The sequence below is a fragment of the Meriones unguiculatus genome, chromosome 4 (assembly GCF_030254825.1).
Source record: "Meriones unguiculatus strain TT.TT164.6M chromosome 4, Bangor_MerUng_6.1, whole genome shotgun sequence".
NCBI classification, from domain to species: domain Eukaryota; kingdom Metazoa; phylum Chordata; class Mammalia; order Rodentia; family Muridae; genus Meriones; species Meriones unguiculatus.
The window spans coordinates 125,984,448-126,006,414 of NC_083352.1; the positions used below are offsets into that span (position 1 = coordinate 125,984,448).

The window sequence follows — 21,967 nt, forward strand, 5'->3', positions numbered from 1 at the left end:
AAGGATGTGCACGTGCAGAGGAAAGGAGGCCGCCTCCAACCTGGATATTTATTTACAAGGCACAAGCTGAGAGCAGGTTGGGGACTGCCCGACGGCTTCACACTCCTCGTGGGCAAGTTCATCCTGGCACGTGGGGTTTCGAATGCCCTTGGGACTGGCCGGGCTGGGAACCTCAGTCCTCAGGTGGACTTGGGGGTGGTCTCATGTCTCCCAGGCCTCTCCCCCACCCCCACCGCTCCAGGCCTGGGCTGGCTTTCTCTCACAGTTTCTGTGTGTTGGTGGTCACAAAAGCAGTGGGTGGGGGCCAGGAGGCCAGATGGTGTGTTCGAGGCCGTATCTGTTGGGAGTGTGAGGCGGGGCATGGAGGTCCTCTCACACAAAGCCTGTTCTGTCTCCCCTGGCAGCTGGGCTGCATTCTTACCCTGCTAGACGCTCCCCATCCACCACCACCACCACCTGCTGAACCCCCAGCCACCCAACTCCAGGCAAGGGTGCCCCAGGCGGGGCAAAGCAGAGGCTACAGGGGCAGCAGTTCAAAGGGGGGAAGCTAGGGAGAGGGGAGGGAATGGCCTGGACGTCCTTGGAGTCTGGGTGGGGCTGATGGGCCACAGCCCTGTCTGAGGAGGCGGTAGCAAGATGGATTCCAGGCCACACTCGTGTTCTCATAAGGGAAGCAGTGTCGCCTGAGGGCCTGGGGAGCCCCAAGCCTCCCGGCCGGTGCAGCTTTGTCCTGACCAGCCTGTCCTAGAGATCTGGCCGGCTCTCTCTGGCCTTCTGAGCTGTGTGGCTTCAGCCTTGACCACTGCGCAGCTGCGTCCAGGCTTCGCTGCTCCTGGGGTTCAGACTCCCAGAGTCATCAGTGCCCCCGAGCTAGTGATCTTCTTGAAGCGATTGGCTGCGCTGACAGCAATGAAGTTTTTCTGGGGGGACAAGAGAGGAGTCCTGGTCAGCACTGTGGCGGAGAACCCCCTTCTGGCTTAGCAGATAAGGGCACGTGCAGCCAAGCCTAAGTTCAGTCCTGAGAGGGACGTGCTAGAAGGATAGAACTGATTAGAGCCTAGAGCTCTAACCTCTAGGCCACAGGATGGATGTGTGTCTGCACCCTCTGAATACACATACGCAATAAATGAGTAAATGTAAAATAAATTTAGAAGACTTTAAAAGAATCTCCCCATCATTAAAGGAGCATCGGAGGCCCCCAGTAGGCTGCCCAGCTATTAAAAGTGTCACAACACTGTTCGGTCCAAGCAAAATAGGCCCCTCGTTCCACTTCATGAGTCCCTCTACAGCAGCGATTCTTAACCAGCGGGACCTGTGTGGGCGTCAGATGATCCTTTCACAGGAGTCACGTATTCAGATGTCCTGCGTATCAGACATTTACACTACAATTCACAACAGTGGCAAAATCGCAGTTATGAAGTAGCAACAAAATCATTTTATGGTTGGGGTCACGACAGCATGCGAAACTGCATTAAAGGGTCACAGCATTAGGAAGGCTGAGAGCCGCTGCTCAGGCCACTCTGCCCTGACCTCCCTTACTCCTTTCCAGCCACACTGCCTGCTGCCTGTTGCTCACACTGGAGATCCAGGTTCTGCCAGGGGCCACACGCTGGGTGCTCTCCTGCCTGGAAGCCTCCGCGTGCCCCCTCTTCCTTGAGGTGTTGATTCACCTGTTTCTCCTCACTGGGCCCTCAGCTCCCTGTTTGAAGGTGTAGCCTCTCCACCCTCTTAAAAACTCTCTACCTTCACTGAAGCTTCGGTCTACGAGACCCAGCTGGTGTGGTGGTACACGACTGTAGTCCCAGAACTCAGGGAGGCAGAGGCAGGCACATTGCTGTGAGTTCGAGGCCAGCCTGCTCTACAAAGCCACCGAGACGGCCAAGGCTACACAGAGAAACCCTGTCTCAAAAAACAAAACAAGAAGTCTACAAGACCCAGGTTCCTGACTCTCGTCTCTACTGCAGCGGTGGGACATTTAAGAGTAACAGCTGCTCAACAGATATTTGGGAAGTGGAGGAGAGTTGTGATGGGGTCAGAGATGCTCTCCCTAGCCTGGGCCCTAGATTAATGATCCTCCCCTGGCAGGCAGTGTGGTGCACAGCTCCAATCCAGAATGGGATCTAGCCCAGGCCCCAGAGAAAAGCCTGTGTTTCCCAGACAAGGCCAGGCCCTGTCAGCAGAGACGGCCAAGGCATAGCTGGTAGGGCCGGACCTGGCAACGGGCTCTCCTGCCTCTCAGCCCTCCTCCTCCTCCCCCAGCTCTGATACCTTCCAGCGCCTCTTCATGAGGTATTTCTTAAGCAGGATCTGGGACTTGAGGCGGCGGTTGCAGCGTTTGGCTTTCTCTGCCAGGTTGTTGAGCCAGGGGTGGGCGAGGCACTGCTCCGCACTCATTCGGGCACTGTGGGTGTGGTGAGGGTAAGCCCATGCCAGGACCAATTGGCCCACACACGCACTTGAACATACAGGGTTCCCAGCCTGGGCAAGCCTCACCTCTGGTCCTTTGTGATGAGATTGGAAACAAAGTCTTTGGCCTCATCCGACACAGCTTCAAAGGTCTCTTCATCGAAGTACCAGTTGGCAGACAGGACATTGTTCAGGGTTTCCGTGTCATCGTCTCCCAGGAAGGGAGAGAGGCCACTCAGTCTAGAGGGAAGGAAGAGTGGGGCAAGAGAGTGAGGCGGCAGCTTCCAGGGACAGGGCAGAGCCTAAGAGGCAGCAGGTGCTGGAAAGACCCCGGGCTTCCAGAGTGGGACAGACCTGGGTTTGAATCTGGCTGGGTGACTTTGGGCAAGTCACTTCCCCTCTCTGAGCCTCACTCTTCTCATCTGTAAAATGGGCATAATCACCCCAGCTTCCCAGGGTTGCAGTGAAGATGAGGAATGGTGTGAAATACACGGTGAGCACACACAAAAGATGTCCACTGCCCCTCTGACCCCACCCCAGGGCATGGGCAATCCGCTTCTGGAGTCTACCCCAGGGCAAGATGTGTGCTTTTAGGGCACCTTGGAGGGTTGTTGTTATTGTTGTTTTTAATATGTAAAATGGGTACAAAGTCCCCCTTTCTGGTTCTCCCTAGCCTTTTCCAAAAATACACCCAGGCTGTAAGATGAGAGAGGTGGGACCACCTCGACAGAGCCCCAAGGCCAGTTTTGTCCTCTCCTACCCACCCCTGTGCCCCTGCTGACCGCAGCCAGCACTTCCCCAGGGCTCACAGCATGTAGGTGATGACCCCCAGGCTCCACATGTCAGTCTTGTCAGAGATCTGGTCATAATTCACCACCTCAGGTGACAGGAACTCCGGGGTCCCAAAATTCACCTTCAGCTTCTCGTTGGGGTTATACCTGGGAGTGAGATTGAGAGCTCAGGTCCCCAGCCCACACTGGAAACATCCAGCCCTCCTCCACCCCTAGGCCCCACCCTCCCATCCACCCAGCCGGTACCTCCGTGCCAGGCCGAAGTCGATTATCTTCACCAAGTGGCCAGTAGTATTTACACACAGGATGTTCTCTGGCTGAGGAGACAGGGATGGCGGCCCAGACTGGCCTCTGACCCAGCTCACCCTCGTTTCCCCAGCAGCTCCACCCTGGTCCCTTGCTGGGGGCCCCACACATGGGAGTAGATCCAAAGAGGGAACTCAGGGTCCCATGATGCCTTCCTGCCCTCAGCCTAAGAAGGCAGGAGCCCTGTGAGGGGCCTGTCTCAAGGCACGAGGCTACCCAGTAGGTACAGGTGGAATTTCTCTCCACTCAGTCCAGCGAAGGGTGGAGAAACTGAGGTCTGCAGATAGGCAGTGCACCCTGGCTGGAGGCCAGGCGGGGCAGCTATCAGGAAGTAGAAAGCCAGGGGCTGAGTGAGTAGGGCAACAGGGACAGCAAGGTTTCTGCTGCTCTGGGCAGTGCCTGCCTCCGTAAGCAAACCCTTTTTTGGAAACCACATTCTTGGAGGCAGAGTCCTTTCCCCCAGGGCCCTTGCATTTTAATTAGAGGCCCTACTCTATCACCCACAAAAATCGGCCTTCACAGGGAATAACAGATCTCAAATGTTCCCCCACATAGCACCCCAGCTACCCTCGTTCTCAGAGGAACCCCCATCTGTCCCTGTACCTGGAGAAGCACCTCTGGCTTTTCCCCAAGCCAGCCCACATTCACCTTCAGCCAGGTACTCGTATTTTTTCAAAGAATACCCGCGCCCACCAGCTCTCTCCTAGCATTCCAGCATGGCCTCCCACGGCCCACACCCCAGCTAGGCCCCACCGGAAACCACCTCTCCTCTCTCCTTCCGTGTTTGTCCTCAGAGGTACCTGCAGGAGGCTCCTGGAGACTCTCATGCCCTCTCAGATCACAGCACTGAGCAAAGCCAGAGTCTCCTCCACAGCCCTACTCCACAGACAAACGCCCGCTCCCCCGTCTCCATCCTCTGCATCTCCCGGGTGCACCCTCGTGCCTTTTGTGAGCTTTGTAATGGATTTCACTTGTGTGGCCATCGTAGGAAGGACAGGGACATGTCCATCCCGGTCCCCCGTTAGGAGTCCTCTTTGCTGTGGCAGGTACTGGGAAACTGGGCATTAAGTGAGGGGCACAGGAACACAGGTGCCGGGTGGAGCTTCTTATCCCCCAGCGATACTCATGAGCATCTGCCCCAGGGATGGGAGACGCCTGGCGGTTCGTGTTTCCCCCTTCCCATTCCACGCCCTTGGCAGCCACTGGGGCTGACGGGAGTGAGTGTGCTGTGTAAAATCCATTTGCTATCCCTAGCCAGCTGTGTGCAAGGGACTCCGTCAGCTCAGGATGTGAACGTCCTCTTGCAGAGCTCTTCACTAGTGCCTGCCTCCTGGGCACTGTGGCGCCGGCGTGAGGCTTCCCAGTGGGCTCCAGGTCGGCATTCCAGGACACTGGCTGCTATGAAGTGGACCCTCAACACTAGCTTCTCCTTCTAAGGGAAACACTGGCAGCGCCTGTCTCAAGGCAACATGGAAGCCGGAGCTGCGCGTCACCAGCAGCTGGAAACACCAGACCGTAAGCTTCACGGAAGTTGAGACTAAGACATGCCTTCCCCTCCCCTCCACCTCCCACCCTGGCCTTTCTGCAGGAAGGAGAGATGGAGAAGGAGGAGGAATGGGAGGAGCTAGAGAGATGAGCCGTGACCACAGTGACACCAGGCGGTCAGTGCGCTTCCAGGAGTCCCACTACCTTGAGGTCCAGGTGCAGGACCCTCATCTTGTGCATGAAGAGGATCCCGTCGCAGATCTGCCTGACGAACACCATGGTATCCACCTCGGTCAGATGGTAGTCCTCATCCACGATCCTCTCAAAGAGCTCGCCGCCCTCGATGCTGTGTGCACAGATCCTCTCTGCAGACTGGCTGCAGGGCCGAGCTCCCCTCCTTCTCCCCCGACAAGGCAGCCCCCCCCACCTCACCCTCGTCCCCCATAGGCGCTTCCCCCGGCAGCGCGCACTCACTACTCCATGAACAGGACGATCTCATGAGCGGTCTCAATGGCTGAGTACAGCTGGATCAAGTTGCGGTGGTTCAGCTGGTTCATGACCTCGATCTCCAGCAGCACCATTTCCTGGGGAGCAGGGAAATTAAGAGGACCCACCGGGCACCAACAACCCCCCCTAGCCTCCTCCCACCTGGCCCCCGGGCCTCCATCACTCTCTCCCTATAACCTCACCTGAGCACCTGCGTCAGACCCATAGCTATGCTGCAGCCAAGTGGGATCAGTTCCCAGAGCCATGTGTGGTGGCACATGCTTGTAATCCCCGAATTCAGGAGGCAGAGGCAGGAGGGGCAAGAGTTCAAGATTGCCCTAGATCACGCAATGAGACCCTGTAAAACCCCCACCCCTAAAAAGGGATTGATTCTTAAATACATAGCACTGCCTCTGAGCACTGCTTTCATCTCTAGACTCTAATCTACCCAGCCACCAGCCATCTTTGCCATTTCCCTTTGGGGAATCTAAGAAAGCCCCAGGTTTATCATGTGCTAAGTCCTTGATACCACCCTTCTCCATGCTTGACTTGCCTGTAGCCACCAGAAACAGACAAAACAAAACACGAGCCTTCACCCAAGCACTGGGGACAAAGAGCTGGGAGCTATCATCTCTGTGTGTGCACTGAGACAGTCTATCAATTAAGGCCTTTGGCACAGTTCCACCCTAAACCAGACTGGAAACCCTGCCATCCCTCACCTCCTCTTTCCACTCCAAACAACTGGCACTTGTAACTTTCAGAAAGTGTGCAGTCTCATTGGGGGTGGGGGGTGATCTAAGCTACGGTGGGAATATTTACACTATGAGATTGGCACATGCTGCTCATCAGGCCTCTCCATGCTCCAGAACCGCCCCTCCCCCAGGCAGCTGTTAAACTCTAGGCACCGGTGCAAGTTATCCAGCTGAACCTCTTTGCCCTTCATTCCACTCCTTCAGCAGCTCTTACTTTGCCTACCACTCCCCAGGGAGGCCCCTCCGCCCCAACGCCCCGGCACTGTCCTGGTTCTTTCTTTCTTTTCTTTTCTTTTTTCCTGGCACTTCTCAACACCTGGTGACATGCTCTTCGTTTTGTTCCAGCTTTTAGTCATCTATCTGTCCCTATACTCTGATGTGCTGGTCCCGTGAGGTTGGGGACTTTTTCAGTCCTGTGATATTTCTCTGACACCTGGCACAGTGGAAGGCAAAGAAAAAAAATGCTCAGTGATCAATTAACCAACAGCTGGCTCCAATTAACTCACACGGCATACGGTTGTGTGAATTACGACAGAACACTGAGCATTCGTGCTGAACCAGATGGAGGCCACTGGGATGGAGGCCAGTGGAGAGCGGTCAAAAGTACAGATCTGGGGCTGGAGATGGAGCTCCATTTGCTGGTAGAGTGCTTGCCTAGTATTCAGAAGTCCTAGGTTCAATTCCCCAAACCACATAAACTGGAGCTAGTGGCAAACACTTGCAACCCCAACATTTGGGAAGCAGAAGCAGAGGATCAGGAATTCAGGGTCATCCTCTGCTCCAAGTGAGTTCAAGGTCACTGTGGGATAGATGAGCCCCTATCTCAATCAATCAATCAATCAATCAATCAATCAGTAAGTAAGTACACAGGAGCAGGATAGTGCCACACAGAAAACCTGTTCCTCCCAGCTGTGCTGGGAGCAAAGGGGATCAGTACTCTGTAGCACTGTAGTACCGTCCCCATGTCTTGGTGGCCTGGGCCTTTCACACATGTGGCCACCTTTGCCCATAACATTTGGTAACCTCCAGCCCTGCCATCTCTGGCCCTTGAGCCTTTCCTCCCTTCTTTTTCCTCCTTTCTTCTATCTCTGTGATGCTAGAGTGAACCCAGATTCCAGGAAATTGCTCTACTTGAATCTCACTTCCACAATCCTCTGCCTAAACTTCTCTCCCTGGCCCGCCTCTGGAACACTTCTATCTGCAAAACCTTCTCTCCGTAGAAGCTGTTCCAGGAAGCATCATTGAGGCAGGGCTGAGGCAGGACCCTCTCTTCCCCATACCTTCCCCAAACACAGCTCTGTTGGCCCCTGCTGCCAGGCTCACATCCCTTTGCCCTCTTGCCCTCAATCTATATGAACCTGTACATAGCTAACTGCTCACTCCTGGAGCCAGAGCTTCTCCAAGACATGAACCCAGACCACATCGGCAGTGGGAAACCAAGCTCTCCACTGGGCTCCCTTCCCTTGGCGCAGGCTCCCTGGTGACAGCGTCTACCTCACTGCACTTGGGGGTCCCCAGTGTCCATCACACGCCTAAGCCAGCACCCAGCACTGCTGAGCTTCGGTGAGAGGGCCCAGAATCTCCTGAGAAATGGGATGTGTGGTTTGTGGCTAGGGTCACCAGGCTCCTGTAACAGGCTGTTTGTCCATCCTTCTCTCTGTGTGGCATCTTTAATGCCACAAGCTTTCACACCAGGCTCCCAGCTTAGCACTGGGTAGCTGGAGATAAGGGGTATCCACTCTAAGAATATCCCCCCACTACCTTGTCCTTCGGAGTCTGTTTCTTGATGACCTTGGCTGCCAGCTTGAGGCCTGTGGCCTTCTCTGTGCAGGTGCACACAGCTCCAAACTTCCCACTGGAATGAGAAGAGGTTGGGAGTGAGGCTTCTTCTAAGACCCAGGGATCAGCAAGGGCCTGAGCTCCCTTCTCCTCCTGACGCAGGCCTAGTGGTGACTCCGGCTGCTCCCTGAGAGACAGGGGCTCCCACCCACCAGCCCTAACTCCCTCCTGAAGTGGAGGCTGTTTTAGTAAGCTGATGGCTAGAGAGCGGGGGTGGGGGTGGGGGGGACTTGGAGGGACAGACTGCATTTCTTATGGGAATGGCCAAGGGCTCATCCAGAAAGTGACCACAGCCACTGCTCTTTGGGGTGTGTGACCACAAAGAAGCAAGTACATGCATGTGAGCCATGTGCTAGTGGGTGTGTCTGGCCCCAGGGGCTGGATACCCCCCCCATGCATGTCTCCAAGCTTGGGTGGCTGTCTCACCCTCCCAGTGCTTCCTTTGAGTTCATGCTGAATTCACTGTTGACATTTCCGGTCCTCAGCTCCACGATCCTGTGTGGGAAGGGGGCTGGGGGTGGCGGACAATCATCTGGGGAGACAGAGTTGAGCTGTTAGAGTCAGGGGTGGGGACTTCTCGAAACATCTCTGACATCACTGCCTCCTGCCAGATCTGGGTCCCCCCTCCCCCCCTCTCCAGGAAAATTGAGTTTACCAAGTGATGTCTGGGAGACACCTGGTCAGAACATGGAATACCAGACCCAGTTTCCAATTCTAGTTTTGTGTGTACACCCAAAATGGCCTTGGACATCTGTCTTCAGCGGGGGTGGGTGGGGTGGGGGGTAGGAGTGGGGGATGTGGGGGTTCAGGGTCTCTGCAGAACGATGAGACAGCTAGCTGACTGGATTTAGATTCAAGCTACTGGAGGGCGGAGTGGGGCTGTTTCCATTATAAACAATCAAACACCTGAACAAGCCCACACAGCAGCTGTGAGGCGGAACCCCAGACAGTGGGACTGCTGTGTCTGGATGATGGTGTGGGTGGAGACTGTTGCCAGCCACCTGATTACACCGCGGAGGGGCGCCCAGGGACGCAGCAGTTCGGTGGTGACATACCGCCACCTAGTGGCCATAATGATTACAGCGGGCCCCGAAGGCCAGTAGGCTGACTCATCGGAATGGAAACCTTTAAAAATAGTCAGAGGCTGCAGGGAAGCCACTCTGGTGATAAATCAGACGGCCCTTGGAGGTAGTTCAGGTCTTGTCATGCCAAGGATGTGATCTCTGGGCGGGGCGGAGGTCTCTGTCGCCTCGGGGGCAGGAGGCAGGGCCCCTGGCCACCACCCAGCCGCCAGGTCCTCCCACCCTGTCTGGGTGGCACTCTGCCGCGAGCCAGGCAGGCTGGCTGGTCTCCCAGGGCACCTCGCCTGGAGGAGGGGGTGTCAGGACACTCCGGGCTCTCCTGACCCTATGTCACCCCACCCACCCCCAAGCCCAGTTGCACTCCTGCTGAGACCCCTTCACAGCTCCAGCTGGCTCTCCTGTCACCCAGGGCTTTCTCTGAGTACCTGTGGAGTGCTGCCCCTGGTCCCACGCACAAACACCTGTGCAGCTCATGAAACCACTATGGCTCCCTGATACCCTGCCCTCCACTGTTTCTTTTCAAAGCACCTGACGTTGGAACCTTCCCTCCGACAGAGCCCTAAATCCACTTTTCAGCAACTTTGTGTTGTTCGGCTTCTCTGTATGATTTTCCTCTTTCAATCCCATGTTAACCAAAGTGGAAGAAAATCAAAAGGGGGGTTTTGGGTCAGATGGTCTTCATCATCTCTGGGCAGCCTGTTTCCCTATCCTGTCTCTATCATAAAGAAACACCACCTGGCGCCTGTGACGCTTACACCAGGGAGCCTGAGGGAGGCCTGAGTCAGGGTAGCCCTGCACGAGGAAGGATACTCGGAACTTCTCCATCCGTCCCCTCCCCCTCTCCCAGGACACTCCAACCTGTCCCTACCTACCCAGGATTTGGAAGCAGTCTTCCTCCCTGGCAGTGAGGCTGAGGGCCTGCCCCACCTCGGCTCTCTGAGAAGGAACAGCCTGGAACTCGATCCTCTGAGAGGTGTCCCCTTGCACCTTAGCCTGCCCGGCCTGGCCTGGGGCTCTCTCTGCCTCTTCCTTCTGGTTCTCTGCCAGGGTGTTCGTCCCTCCTTCTGCCTTGGCTGGCCCCGGATCTGGGGGGTCGGAGGTCTCAGACACCCCTGCAAAGATGAGTTCTGTTGTCTCGCTCAGGGGCTTCACAGCTGGTATCTTCTCAGAGCTGGAAGGTAAGAAGTGAGACGCCTCAGGGGGGTTAGAGGCTTCCAGGCCTCACTTGCCAGCTAGAGCTGAGACAACCTTGTTCCCCCTGCCCCAAATACACCCACCTCCACCGTCTCCACCTCAAGGGCTGACTCTGAACCCAGGGAGGCCCCACCGACAGAACCTGGCTGCAGTGATGTGGCTAACAGGGTGACAGGGAACTATAAGGCTCCTGATTCATAAAAACTGTTGCCATGTAACTGCCACTAATGTGTTACTCTCTGGCTGGTGTGAGGACTGCCGCCATTCGCCGCCATTGTGCCTAGAGATCCCGAGTGTCCCGTTGTGCATAACTGACTGCGCCGGCTTATGAATGAGCTGTTAGTCACCTTTTTCATATTAAATTAAGAAGGCTGCACTCTCTAGCTTGCAGCTTGATACTTGTGCAACGAGTGCCCAGAAGTCTAGAGGGGGCAAAAATAAAAATAAAAAAGTATGTAGCCTGGGAAGTCTTCAGAAACATCTCCTGTCAGACATGCTGTTCTCTGAATGAAGGTATTAGCCTTTTTTCAGAAATAGGGTAGTAGAGTGGGTGCCTGAACTACCTTCCCCAGCACTAAATGTGACGACAATGCTTAGAACTCAAGCCAGGGAGGTGAAGCTGGACCTCTCTCTCCACAAGCAGGGATATTCACCACGAGATGAAGGCTGGACAGCTAGGGCTGTGAAGAAAGGCAGGAGAGCCCCTTCTCCCTGCTTCGCGGCATTCTGCTGCCTTCTTGCCTGCCTTGGGCTCCCCAGGTCCCTGGTTGCCTGGCGGTGCTTGCTTGGCATCTGGCTTCTGGATGCTGGCCTCCGCTGTGGCTGTGGGCTGGGGCAAGGCTGCAGGAGGTCCCACACTGCCTTCCGCAGGCCCCCCGCCTCCGTGCCCCTCTCCTGAAGGGCCCTGGCTGCTGGCTGAAGCTGGGGCCTGGTCACCCTTTTTCTCTGGGGCGGGGGCTTCAGCATCTTTCTTCAGGGAGGATGGATCTGGATCTTTCTTCAGGTTCGGGGCTCCAGGGTCTTTCTTCATGGTAGGGGTGCCCTCGTGCCCCTCTCCTAAAGGGCCCTGACTGCTGGCTGAAGCTGGGGCCTGGTCACCCTTTTTCTCTGGGACGGGGGCTTCAGCATCTTTCTTCAGGGAGGGTGGGTCTGGATCTTTCTTTGGGTCCGGGGCTCCAGGGTCTTTCTTCGTGTTAGGGGGGTCTGGGTCTTTCTTTGTGACTGGGAGGTTGGAATCTTTCTCGGAAGCTGGAGGGTCTGCAAAGGAGGGGGGAATCCATCAGCAGACCTCCCTTCTTCCCCTACCAGGCCAGGCAGAGACCAGCTCTGGGTCGCCTCCCCAGGAACAACCTGTCAATGTCTGGCCCACCAAGTCTCTGGAGCCGCTTGGTAGCCAACATGTCAAACTTGGGGGACTCTGCACAACCTTTTGCCCCTCTGGATGGGCTTTGCTTTTCTCCCGACACTTCTTGCATACTAGTGCTAATCCCAAAAGCCACTGATGGAGGCTCCCCACCTCCCTGGTCCCTCTAATAGAGATTTTCTGCAGGCAAGCTTCTGGACGCTGGAGCAGTGGGCTGGGCCAAGGCGGTAGGAGACCTCCTCATGGCTTCCGAAGGCCCCTCACCGCAGTCCCCCAGCCTAACCCCACCCACAGACGATCCCATTCCCCAATCCCTCATGCACCCTGCATAGAAACCTTGGGCACAGACTTCCCTGTGAGGAACCTGCCCAACTCTAGCTTCAAAAACAGCCCTTCCGAGGCTCCTCCCTCCCATCTCCTGCCCCCAGCTTGGCACCTGTTGACAGGCTCTGGATTCCCAGCTCAACTGCTCCATTTTCTGTAGCCATGAGGTAGGTAGGCGTGTGCTTCTGCTTGTCTAACTCAAGTCTTTCTGGCTGCAGAAAGAGGAGCGAAGTGGATCCCATTGTCAGATGCCCCCTCTTTTCCAGCTGTGGCGAGGGAAGGCCACTGACAGCCAGCTGAGGGGAGAGACAGACGTACCTGGAGAGAGAGGGGCAACCTGGTGGCCAGCCGTCTGCAGCAGCAGCTTCTCAGGCGCAATCCTGGGGTGGTTGTAAGGAGACTGGGCCCGGTGGGCAGAGGCGGGCGGAGGCAGGGGCGTGGGCAGTGGAGGCGGAGACTACGAGGAGGCTCTTTGACAGCAGGGGCCATGCAGTGCGGGTTGCCACCACCTGTCACTCTTGGCCCCCGTTCAGAGGACACAGCATTCTTCCCACGGCCTGACGTGGGGTAGAATGGCATTGGAACCATTAGAAGAAAAAGGGAGGGGGCATCTGGGCCCTGGGGAGCAGCCTGTGGCCAGGATAAGGGAAGGGGCTTCAAGAAGAGGGGCCTTTGGGCAGGGCTGAAGGGAAGACCATGCCCAGGACCAGGCATGGCTCTGCCCACTCTCTGCCACACCTCTTGGGGTTCCCAGGAGCTTGGGGAGAGCTGCCGTGACCCCAGTGGCCAGCCTTGTGCCCCCTGGTATCCGGATCTACTCAGACCATCTCTGGGTAAGAAATCATGCCAGGGTCAGTTGCTTTGTTGCCCAATTTTTTCCCTGGGGAAAACTTCCTTTGCTTGGATTCTTTGTGACCATGGAGGCTTGTTTGAGTAGCAGAGGGAGGCCAATGGAAATACAAGAAGGTCCTCCTCAAGAAAAGGTTGATGGGACGTCTCTTCAGGGATGGGGACCCGAGCTCGAAGTGTTCAGGTTGAGATGGGGTAGGGAGGACCATACTGGAGGGTCCTCCCCACTGCCCAGAGGCTGTCAGCACACACTTTTCTGGGAGGAGCCCTGAGCACTGACCAAGGCTGAGTGTTGGTCATGGGGTAGCTGTCCGGGGTCAGATCCCAACTGAGGTAAACCTTCTGGTCGTTCACCACTGTGGTCACTGCCCTGCAGAGGAAGGGTGGAGGCTGGCGGGAACGCAGCACCTCTGAAGTGGGGGAAATGTGGATCAGGAAGCTGCTAAGGGACTATTATGAAGTGCCCTCCAAAGGGGAAAAAAAAATCAGGTGCAAAATAGCACAGCATATCTGTAACCTGTGCAAACTTCTTTGGCAGGAGAACAAGAAATGCGTTACTTGCCGGGAAGGGAGGCATCAAGGCTTCTTGTCCTTATTTTGTTTCAATTTCATATTTGGTTTTTAGACAGGGTCTTGTTAGCCTAGTCCAGGGTAGCTGAGGCTCTCTATTCTCCCACATCGGGTGCCAGAGCCCGAGATGACAAACGGGTCTCTCGCATCCTGAGGCCTTTTACTGTTTTCCTTGAGCTGTGAGAATGCATTGGATTCTAAAATGCATGGTTTCTTCGAAAGCAGGCAGATATGGAAGGCGCTTGACACAAGCTAACCTCCCTCATCTCTGCTGGCTCAGTCCCCTCTCTGGGGTGGTCCTGTTCACTGCTTCTCTTCTTCAGGGTTCAGCAGACACCTGCCTCTTCCCGGAAGCAAAAATAAGCAATGTCTGTGTAGCACTTGCTCAGGAGGGGCTGGGCTGGGCATGACCCTAACCTCACCTAAGGTAAGAAAGAGAGTCCCACCAAGCACCTCCTCCTGGCATTTTCTAACTTCTTATATGTTGTCATTTGTGGTAACCGTGGGCCACACTTACCCTGTTTTTCTGGATGAAGGTGAGGAGAACTAAAGGAATGAGTGAGTTGTCTACAGCCCTCAACAGTGAAGCTAGAGCTATAGGTTAGCAGAATGCTTCATACACTTCGCTCCCTTCTGCTGTGTAGACCTCCCAAGGCATTCAGAAACTTGAAATGTCTTTTGTCCTTACCTGTGATAGGGACACTCCTAGCCCTGGATATTTGGATGTATCTTCCCAGCATAGTTTGGCTTACCTTAAAATGGTGGATCTCTCCCCCCACCTCCACCAAAGCCCCAGACTGCTCCCATGGTGCGCTCACAGCCTAGACAGAGCTACACAGAACTTTCATGTATCCCCAGCACCATGTGCCTACCATATTAGCCAAGTGACTGACCAGCAAGGCTGGCTGGGGGTCTGCATTGCTTTGCTATGGTGGCCCTTGATGGCTCTGTGGCTATCAATACATCACCTGTCAGGGTGCTGAGTGAGGGCCCACTGAGGGCCAGGACTTATGATGCTAAGAGTTTTCTTTACCCCAGCTCCCAGGACCCACACAGAAGACCCTAGAGCAAGGGTTTCACATGTTAAAGATGCAAAGACTGATTCTGGGTGAGTGGGGGAGGGAGGTGGGCATAAATGGCTTTCTCCAAAGCTCCTCCGCTCGGTGAGCAGCTCCAGAATGGTCATATTCAAACTCAGAGCCGCTTCCTGCCACAACAGGCTTTTATTCTAATCTGCTGCTCTTGTGAGTGCTCCCACGTGAAAACAACTAACAGCACCTCTCACCAGTGCTGGCCAGTTGCTTGAGGAGCGTTGAGGGTGGGGGGCCAGAGGTTGACGTCAGGGTGTCTTCTTCAGTTGCTCTACCCTATCTGTGTGAGTTTTGTCTATTTTTGTCAATCCTGCAAGCCAGGGTCATCTTAGAAGAGGGGACCTCTGTAGAGAAAATGCCTCCATGAGATTAGCCTATAGGCAAGTCTCTTAGAAGGCATTTTCTTGATTGGTGATTGGTCTGGAAGCCCACTGAAGTGGTGCCATACCTGGGCAAGTAGTCCTGTGTTGTACAAGAAAGCTGGCTGAGCAAGTCCGGAGGATCAAGCCAGTAACCAGCATCCCTCTATGGCCTCAGCTTCCCTTTCTGCCTCCAGGCTCCTGTCTTGGCTTCTTCCCTGCTTTCTAGTCATGGTGGACTGTATGTAAACTGTAGACTAAAATAAATCCTTTTTCTCCCCAAGATGCTTTTGGTTATGGTGTTTTATAACAGCCATAGAAAGCAAACTAGACAGGGTCTATCACTGAACCTAGAACACACTAATTCAGCTGGGCTGACTAGCCAAGGAACCCTCAGGATCTACCCCTTTGCCTTTCTAGTGCTGGGATTGTAAATGCTGTCACACCCAGGTTTTACATGAGTGCCCAGGATGGAACTCAAGCCCTCACGCTTGTGGGACCAGCACTGTCCAGTGCCTACCAGGAGACCTTCTCCAGAGCAATGCTTTCTGATGGGTGTGCGTCCCCATTCCCAGGAACATCCTGCCTTTAATCTTGAAGCAGCCTTAAGGGATAGGGGTCAGGAGCACTGCAGTGGGGTTGGAGACTATGAGGGTGACATGTGCCTGGGTGGTCTCCTCCTCTGCTGCCTCCACCTGCTCCCAGAAGGAAGCTCAGTGTTTACAGACCTGCGGGCACCCAGCGTGGCTGAGAATTTGTACCCAGCCTGTGTATGTCGAGTACCTGGTACAGAGCAAAAGAGCCTGGGACCTGGTGACCACCGCAGATGGACAGCTCAGCTACCTTGCCCTCTCAACCAAACGTTCCTTCTGCTGGATGGGAGGCTGGTGTGGATCTGGTCTGTGTGGGATGACCTGGTCTTGTCAGCTGCTCGCAGGGAGTCCCCAGGCTTCTCAGCACTCTCTTGGAGGCATGGGGGAGGGGCACAGGGAAACCTCCTCAACCCTGAAAGAGGCTGCCAGAACCCCTACCCACCTAACTCATGAAGGGGTTTCCCTGCCCCATGCCAGCTGAGCATACGCCCTTTGCCTCCATGGGGCCAAGGCAGAAAGTGGGACAGTGCCAGGCCCAATTAAACCTGCCAGGGGAATTAAGGTCAGCAGGATGCAATTATGACTGTTGGATTTAACAAGGCCAGAGGGAAGGCTTCTCTAGCCAGAGTTCACGGCTCCTTAGGCCACTTGCCCTGGGCAGCTCTGCCTTCCAGGAGCGCGGGCTCTGGGTCCTGCCCATCTCTAGACAATCACATTGGGAATGCAGGGGTTAAATTCACCCAGCGCTGCTTCTTGGCTGCCCAAAGGAAACCAGTCAGGCCAAGAGGCTTTACAAGGACCTGCTTGAGGAGACACTCCCCGCCTGACCCTTCCCGCTTGCTGGGCTGTGATGGAAAATCCAGGCAGTTGAGCAACTGGCCTTTCCCTCGCTGCTTCCACTCCAAGCCTTCTTTGAGAGTCACTGCGGCTGTCATCAGCACATCGTTTTCCTTGCCCTCTCCCACTCTGAGCCTTGTGGGTCCTTCCCAGGCCTGTAGGAAAGCTCTGTTCCTGCCACAGACTCTGTCCTTGCTACTGAGGTTGGTTGGTAAGCACACAATGGGACATTTCAAGTGTCTCTTTGTTTGGATTTTCTGGCTTTTTATATGGCCCATTATAGCTGTGATTGGATGAATAAATAAGTGAAGACATGTCAGCACAGATACACACAGAGCATGGTAAGGTGATGCTGAGCTCTGAAACACACAGAGAGCATAGTCTTGAGGACAGGTGGTCAGGGATGAGTCCTAAGCAGAAGGCGCAGCCCCCATTGCCACAGCTCCTGGGATCTGTTTCAGATGAGGGCTGCTTGGTTTGGGGTGCAACAGATTTGTCATTTTGAGCAGCTCTTCAGATGGTTTGTATGCAAACCCAAGTTGGAAGAGTGTGAAGCCAAAGACCCACTCCCTGGAAAGCATCGACAGAGACCTCACAAGAGGGCCAGCTGTGGGGTAGCTCATCTCCTCGTAACTCACGTTGGTACAGCAGGAGGAAGGTCCCACATCCTTGTCCAGGGCAGCCATGCTTATTAGCCCAGATGTACACAGAAGCACCATAGGGTTTTCATAACCTGTGATGTCTCCACCCCTCTTGAACTCAGGCCAGCTAGATCAGAACTTAGGGGCATCTCCCCAGAAGAATCTGAGATGCAGTCAGGGGCTTTCCTGAGGGCAGGAACTGCTTCTCCCTTGCCTTGAAATCCCGCCAGGGTTGGGACAAAGTGATGCATGTGACAGGTGTTCCTTTTGACTTTGGGGGCTGTATGCCCATCCTCACGTCTGAGGCCTCCTGCAGGCCCAAGTGTTAGGGACCACATCTCCATCATTCCCTGCATCCCAGTGGTACCTGGTGCTGTTGGGGTTGATGGTGACAGACGCTGATATTCATGGTGTGCGGACTCTGTACCAGAGACTCGGGTTGTTAGCTCCCCTCATTATATACAAAGCAGATTCTGTGATCGTTCCTTTTTTAAAGAGAAAACTGAGGCAGAGGAGAAACTGAGCCAAGGCTTCAGAGGCAGAGCTAGAATTTTAACTCAAACTTGCCCTGGACCCCGCAGGCTTCATTTCTTCTGTGTGCCAGGAGCAATGGTCACTGAAAAGCAAACTCCTGTGTGTGAAGATAATGAGAACTAGGTATGGTGGCATAAGCCTTTAATCCCCGCACTCAGGAGGTAGAGGAGGCAAATGTGGGCTATGAGACGAGGTCTTACGTAAATAAATAAATAAGAAGAATATTGAGACATTGTCATCAACTTGGTGGCCCCAGTAGGAGTTCTATTAATATGAAAGAATAAATACTCCTTCTTTGGCATGGCTCTGGGACAAGGGAAACCAGCCCAGCCCCTCCTCTGCTCCTTCCCCCACCCCAGCCCAACTTCTGCAGCATAAACAGCAAAGCTAAAAATAGCTACCTAATGACGTCAGAGGAACAAGGTCATCTGAAAATTGCCCAGAGCCACTGGACACCTCCCTATAGGATCAAGTGGCGGGAGGGTACCCCGGTCCTGTGCAGCTGTTCCAAGAACAGGAAATGTCCCCGGAGCAGGCTTGAGTGCAGCGCCCAGGGAGGCAAAGGCAGCAGAGTGAGGCAGAGATGAGCCGCAGAGGTGAAGCGGCCGTGTGGAGCGCAGACCCGGGAGTTTGTTCCTGACTTTGTCTGTTCGGGGAGTTAGTCTCAACTCATGATCCCAGGAAATGGCTCAAGTGGGGAATGTGTGTTCTGTCCTGCAGACAAGCGGCTCCTGGCCTGGCTTGCCTCTGTGCTATTTTTAAAGCTCCAGGTCTCTTGGCTAACTAAGTTGGGTGACCATAAGAATGAGGGGGTTCCTGGCAAGCTCCAAGCGGCTGCTGGGTGGAGGGTGCCCTGCCTGGGAAGATGGAGGATTTCCCAGCCAACAGTGAGGCAGGGGCTGGGGAGGCCCCTCCCGGGTGTAGCCCCCCTGACACCTGGGCCACTCTGGCCATCCTTCAGGACTGCCGAAGCCTGTGGCCTTGATGAGCAGCAGCCACCATATCCCACGTCCGGCAGGGCATGGCCCACACCGAGGGGATGCCTGTTCTGTTGGCAACAGGTTTAAAAGGGAAAGGATCTGCCCCATGGCCTCTAAAAGGCTTAACTGGAGACTCCCACACACACAACGTTGAGGTCGGTGGAGGCCCCAGCTCAAAAGCAGAGAGCTAGGCTTCACCCTAGCCCCAGAGGACACCCACACCCAGGCACTGGCTCTCCTCAAGAGACTTTAGGGGTACACAGACCTTGTCACTTCCAGTAGCATTTAGAAAAAAATCTCTGGTCTGTCATTTGACTTGTTGGATCTATGGAAAGGTTTATCCATCCCCTATCCTTCAAACAGCCACTCAAGGAACAACTCAGCAGCAGGGACCCCTGGGCAGGGAAACCCCCTCCAGCCCTGGGTAGGCAGGAAAGCATGCTCAACTTGGGTGTTTCTGATTAGCCTGGGCACTTAGGGTCACATGAGAGAGTGGCTGCCAGCTCTACAGGAACCTGAGTCCGGATCAGCAGGTCCTTTCCCTGGCACAGTGGTCCCCACACTTGGGCATGCAACACCCTCCCTTGGAGGGCTTATGAAAACACATAAGCCTGGGCCCATACCAAGGGTGTCTGATTCACTGGGCCCACAATGAGGGTGGTGAGTTTGCACTTCTAGCTGTGAGTGATATGCATTCTGTGGCTTCGTGGAGAAAGTTCTCAGGCCAAGATGCTGAGCCTCCCTCCCTCTTCCAGAAAGCTTGTGGCAATAGACAGCAGTGTCAGTGCGGTGCACGGAAGGAAACACAGCCCCTCACCTCACCATCCTGCCACGCTGACTGTTTCCTGCACTGGTCTTTCATCATCTCACTACAAACTTCAAGAAAGAGGGAAAAGGCCAATGTGCAAATGTAAGGAAGCTGAGGACAGTCCAAACCAAGCTCAGTGAGCCCGCCATCAAGACAGCAGCCAGCAGGACAGATCGCCACCAGCTCAAGCCCATACCTAGCTCCTCTCACTTATCCTCCCTTGCAAAGAAGGCTTCTGGTTTCCTTTAGTTGGCTGCTAACTAGGGGCCACTGAGCCTGTCCTGTCAGGCTCCATGCCAAAGGGTAAGCAGCAGGGGCTTCTGGCCACGGTGCTGACACAGGCCCACTGACAACTGAGTATGTGACCCGAGCGTGGTCACGGTCACAGAAGCTAGCAGTCATCCTCAGTGTCCACGGTGCCCACGGTCATTTTAGAGCTGGGGAAAACTCCCCTTCGTGGAACTGGTGCAAAGACCCAGTAGGGACACATGGCTCCAGCCTCTCCCGCCTCATTGCCATCTTTGAGACAGTCTTTAGCCAAGTGGGCTTCAAGCTTGATACAGCCCAGAGATGACCTCGATTCTCCAGCCCCCACTTGCCCAGTGCTAGGATTACAGATATTTGCCACCATGTCTGGTTTAACACAGAGGCTGGGAATTGAACCCAGGGCTTTGTGCATGTCAGGCAAGCACTCTATCAACTGAGCTACATCCCTAACTCCTACTGCTCTGACTAAGATTAGATTGAAGTCTGGAAAACTTAAATGTCATGCTTGAGGCCATTGAAGCCAGAGAAGCAACCCTCAGTCCCCTAATATCAGGTTTATTTAACTATCTTGAGCTCCTCCTGGACTTTGTACAAGAATACAAAGCAACCAGGCCCCTTGGCCGCCAGTGCCATAAAAAGCAAAGCACAGTGGGGAGAAATAAAAAGGAAAAGATGAGGTGCCAGCTTTCCTGTGATATCCTAAACCACCTCCAACAACAGGAGGAATACTTCCAAAAGAAACAATTCACATCTTGGATCAGGGAAGGGTAGCTCTATGGAATCTGTTAGTAATTGAACATTCTGTGCAGTCTTTAACCAGTTCCAAGGTCAAGAGAAACATCAGAAAATATGTGTGTGTCAGAGGACAACATTATTCAGGGATTAGTCCCCTGGAGTGATCTGGCTAGATTTCCGCTTCCAGAACAACCCTTGGAAAGTCCTCAACAAGATAGCATGCTGGCCTCCAACATGCTTTCTTGAAGTGCACATGGAAAAGCAGGGCTGGGAGCTAGACAGGTTCTTGCAGTGCAGAACAGCAGCGTTTGGAGAACATGAACATAAAGTGGAAAGTGGTCTCTCAAGACATGACCTAGGGAAAGGAGCCTCACGCATTGCCCTGGCTGTACTTAACAGAGGTAGAAACTAAGCCCCTGAAAAGAGGAATAATATGTTAAAGGTCGTTGCTTGTCAATAACAGAAGTGAGCGGCTATCTCTGCTCCCACACTTTCAGCTCACAGCCCCCAGAGTAAGAAAGGCTAAGGACTGTCTCCTTTCAGATCTTACCTGAAGGCTTGGGGACAACAGGTCCAGTGTGGGCATCAACTTGAAAATATGGTTACAAGGCTTTAAAACAAAATAGCTACAATTATGTCCAGGAAGGCTTGGCTGGGTGCCAATATGGTTTTTATTCTGTTTTCACTGGGCATGGGTGTCAGCTCAAAAGAGCTTTCCATTATGCAAGTACAAATAACTTGCAAGTAAGTATTCATGCCAGAATAATCTTACTGCCTGTGCTTTCCTGTGGACCAGGTAGTGGGAGCAGGTCCCCGTGTGTGAAGGTCAGGTGTCAGTGTCCAGAGTCCTCACTCTACCTTGTTGAGGCAGGGCCACTCACTGACCTCCAGGATCTGCCTGTCTCCCTGTCTGGCTTTTTCCATAGGTGCTGGGGGTACAGATTCAGGCCGTGTGTGTAGAGAAGAAGCACTTCACCATGTCTTCCCATATCACTCACTAACTGTAGCTCTTGAGAGAGCTTGTGTTTCTGCGTCTGTGCATGTGTGCACATATTTGTGTGTTTGGGAGCATGTGTGTGTGTACGTGAAGGCCAGAGGACAATCTTGGGCGGTGTTCCTTGGGGCACTCTTTAACTCATTATTTTTCCATTTGGGGGCTTTTTGGTTTGTTTTTTGGTTTTCTAAGACGGGGTTTCCCTGTGTAGCCTTGGCTGTCACAGAGCTTGCTCTGTAGACCAGGCTGGCCTGGAAATTCCGGGCGCTGGGATCAAAGGTGTGCGCCACCACAGCCCGGCTATTATTTTTCTTTTTTAAATCTATTATTTTTAAAATAATCTTTTTTCTTTCCTTTTAAAAATTCTATTACATTCATTTACTTATTGTGTATGTGTGGAGGTCAGAGATTAACTTGCAGAAGTCCATTCTCGCTTCTCACCATGGGGGTCCCTGGAATTGAACTCAGGTCACAGGGCTTGGCTACCCACCAAGCCTTCTCCCCAGCCCAGCCCCAACACATCTAAACAATTTTTTTTTTTTTTTTTGCGACACAGTCTCACTGATCTAGAACTCACCAGTTAGGCTAGGCTAGCTGGTTTGCAAGCCCCGGAAATCTGCTTGCCTACCTCTCCTCCTAACTGCACTTGGCTTTTTTCACATGGGTTCTGGGGACTGAACT

At 54.1% G+C, this 21,967-nt stretch overlaps 1 protein-coding gene across 1 annotated transcript; it reads right to left on the minus strand.

Annotated features, from left to right (window-relative positions):
• Positions 1-45: 45 nt before the first annotated feature.
• Mylk2 (myosin light chain kinase 2) lies at positions 46-12,412 on the minus strand. Its single transcript, XM_021639722.2, has 13 exons — positions 12,347-12,412; positions 12,141-12,240; positions 10,995-11,598; positions 10,020-10,318; positions 8,492-8,597; positions 7,988-8,081; positions 5,463-5,572; positions 5,193-5,334; positions 3,444-3,514; positions 3,216-3,344; positions 2,494-2,646; positions 2,269-2,401; positions 46-920 (listed from the first exon to the last, which is right to left on the minus strand). The coding sequence occupies exons 2-13, from the start codon at positions 12,190-12,192 to the stop codon at positions 840-842; spliced, it is 1,974 nt and encodes a 657-aa protein (XP_021495397.1). The 5' UTR covers positions 12,193-12,240; positions 12,347-12,412; the 3' UTR covers positions 46-839.
• Between the last annotated feature and the right edge of the window lie 9,555 nt (positions 12,413-21,967).